This window comes from Charadrius vociferus, unplaced genomic scaffold (assembly GCF_000708025.1).
Source record: "Charadrius vociferus isolate BGI_N301 unplaced genomic scaffold, ASM70802v2 scaffold549, whole genome shotgun sequence".
In the NCBI taxonomy this organism is placed as follows: Eukaryota; Metazoa; Chordata; class Aves; order Charadriiformes; family Charadriidae; genus Charadrius; species Charadrius vociferus.
In genome coordinates this window covers 1,237,170-1,238,358 of record NW_009650103.1, presented here as the reverse complement: position 1 = coordinate 1,238,358, position 1,189 = coordinate 1,237,170, and the positions used below count along the sequence as shown (strand labels likewise).

Below are 1,189 nucleotides of genomic sequence, written 5' to 3'. Positions count from 1 at the left end.
CCTTGCCCAGCCCCCAGAGATGCTGCTCCCGCCGAAACGGTCCCCTCCCCCTTGCCAGTGAGGTGTCTTTTGGGGGATTTGCAGGTGGAGATGTCTTACATGAGCTGCGCCTTGCGGGCGGCCACCCCTCGCCGCCTGCCAGCCCCTTGGAGAAGCCCCCGGCCCTTCAGCAGCGCCACGGGCCCCACGGCGAAGAAGAGTGTCCCGTATCAGAAGACGCTGAAGGAGGAAGGCTCCGGGAGCGGGGAGCCCAGCCAGCCCCCGCCGCCCTCGGCCGAGGTGGTGGTGGTCGGGGGGGGCAGCCTGGGCTGCCAGACCACCAACCACTTGGCCAAACAGGGTGTCACCAACGTCGTGCTGCTGGAGAGGGACCGCCTGACCTCGGGCACCACCTGGCACACGGCCGGTGAGGCGATGGGCACAGCGCGGGGGGTCCCCGGGGGGAGGGATGCGGGGGCACAGGGGATGCCCGCGGCTGGAGATGTGCTGTTGTCCACGGAGGGGATCCGTTGCGCGGGCTGGCTCCAGATGTGTCGGAGAGCTTTGGCTTTAAATGTGGAGAATTTCAGGGTTTCTCTTTTTCCTATTGGCATAACTTTTTGTTAAGAAAACATCCCCAAAATTTTCTTTTTTAAAAAAAGTTTTATATGACCATGAGGAAACTAAACAGTTTATTTCCACACCTTTTCTTTCTTTTTTTCTTTAAGCCAATTTTCTTTGGTAGAGAGAAAGGAGGGTTAATTCAATAAGCTCTTTGGGGGTTTTATCTCTTTTGGCGTAGTCTGCTCCAGAAACCCTTTTTCCCCCCATTCATTTAATGCCAAAGGAAAATAGAAATGGAGGATTTGTAGAGCTCCTACGTCGCCACGAGATGGAGCAAGAGCTCCGGCAGGGTGACCCACGCCACGCGTGGGACCTCAGGGCTCCCTCCGCATCCCGCTTGGGGTGATGGAGGGATGGACCTCAGGGCCCCCTCCGCATCCCACTTGGGGTGATGGAGGGATGAACCTCGGGGGTCCCCTCTGCATCCCGCTTGGGGTGATGGAGGGATGGACCTCGGCACCCTCTCCGCATCCTGCTTGGGGTGATGGAGGGATGGACCTCAGGGGTCCCGTCTGCATCCCGCTTGGGGTGATGGAGGGATGGCCGAGCGGGCTCCCCCACCCGTCCACTTGGGGTGATGGAGGCT

General features: G+C 59.7%; 1 protein-coding gene across 1 annotated transcript in view; it reads left to right on the top strand.

Annotated features, from left to right (window-relative positions):
- The first annotated feature begins 90 nt into the window (after positions 1-90).
- SARDH (sarcosine dehydrogenase) overlaps positions 91-1,189 on the top strand; it is a 25,930-nt gene continuing 24,831 nt past the window's right edge. The window contains exon 1 of the mRNA XM_009892322.1: positions 91-406. Coding sequence (XP_009890624.1) covers positions 91-406 — 316 coding nt within the window. The remainder of the gene's footprint in view (positions 407-1,189) is intronic.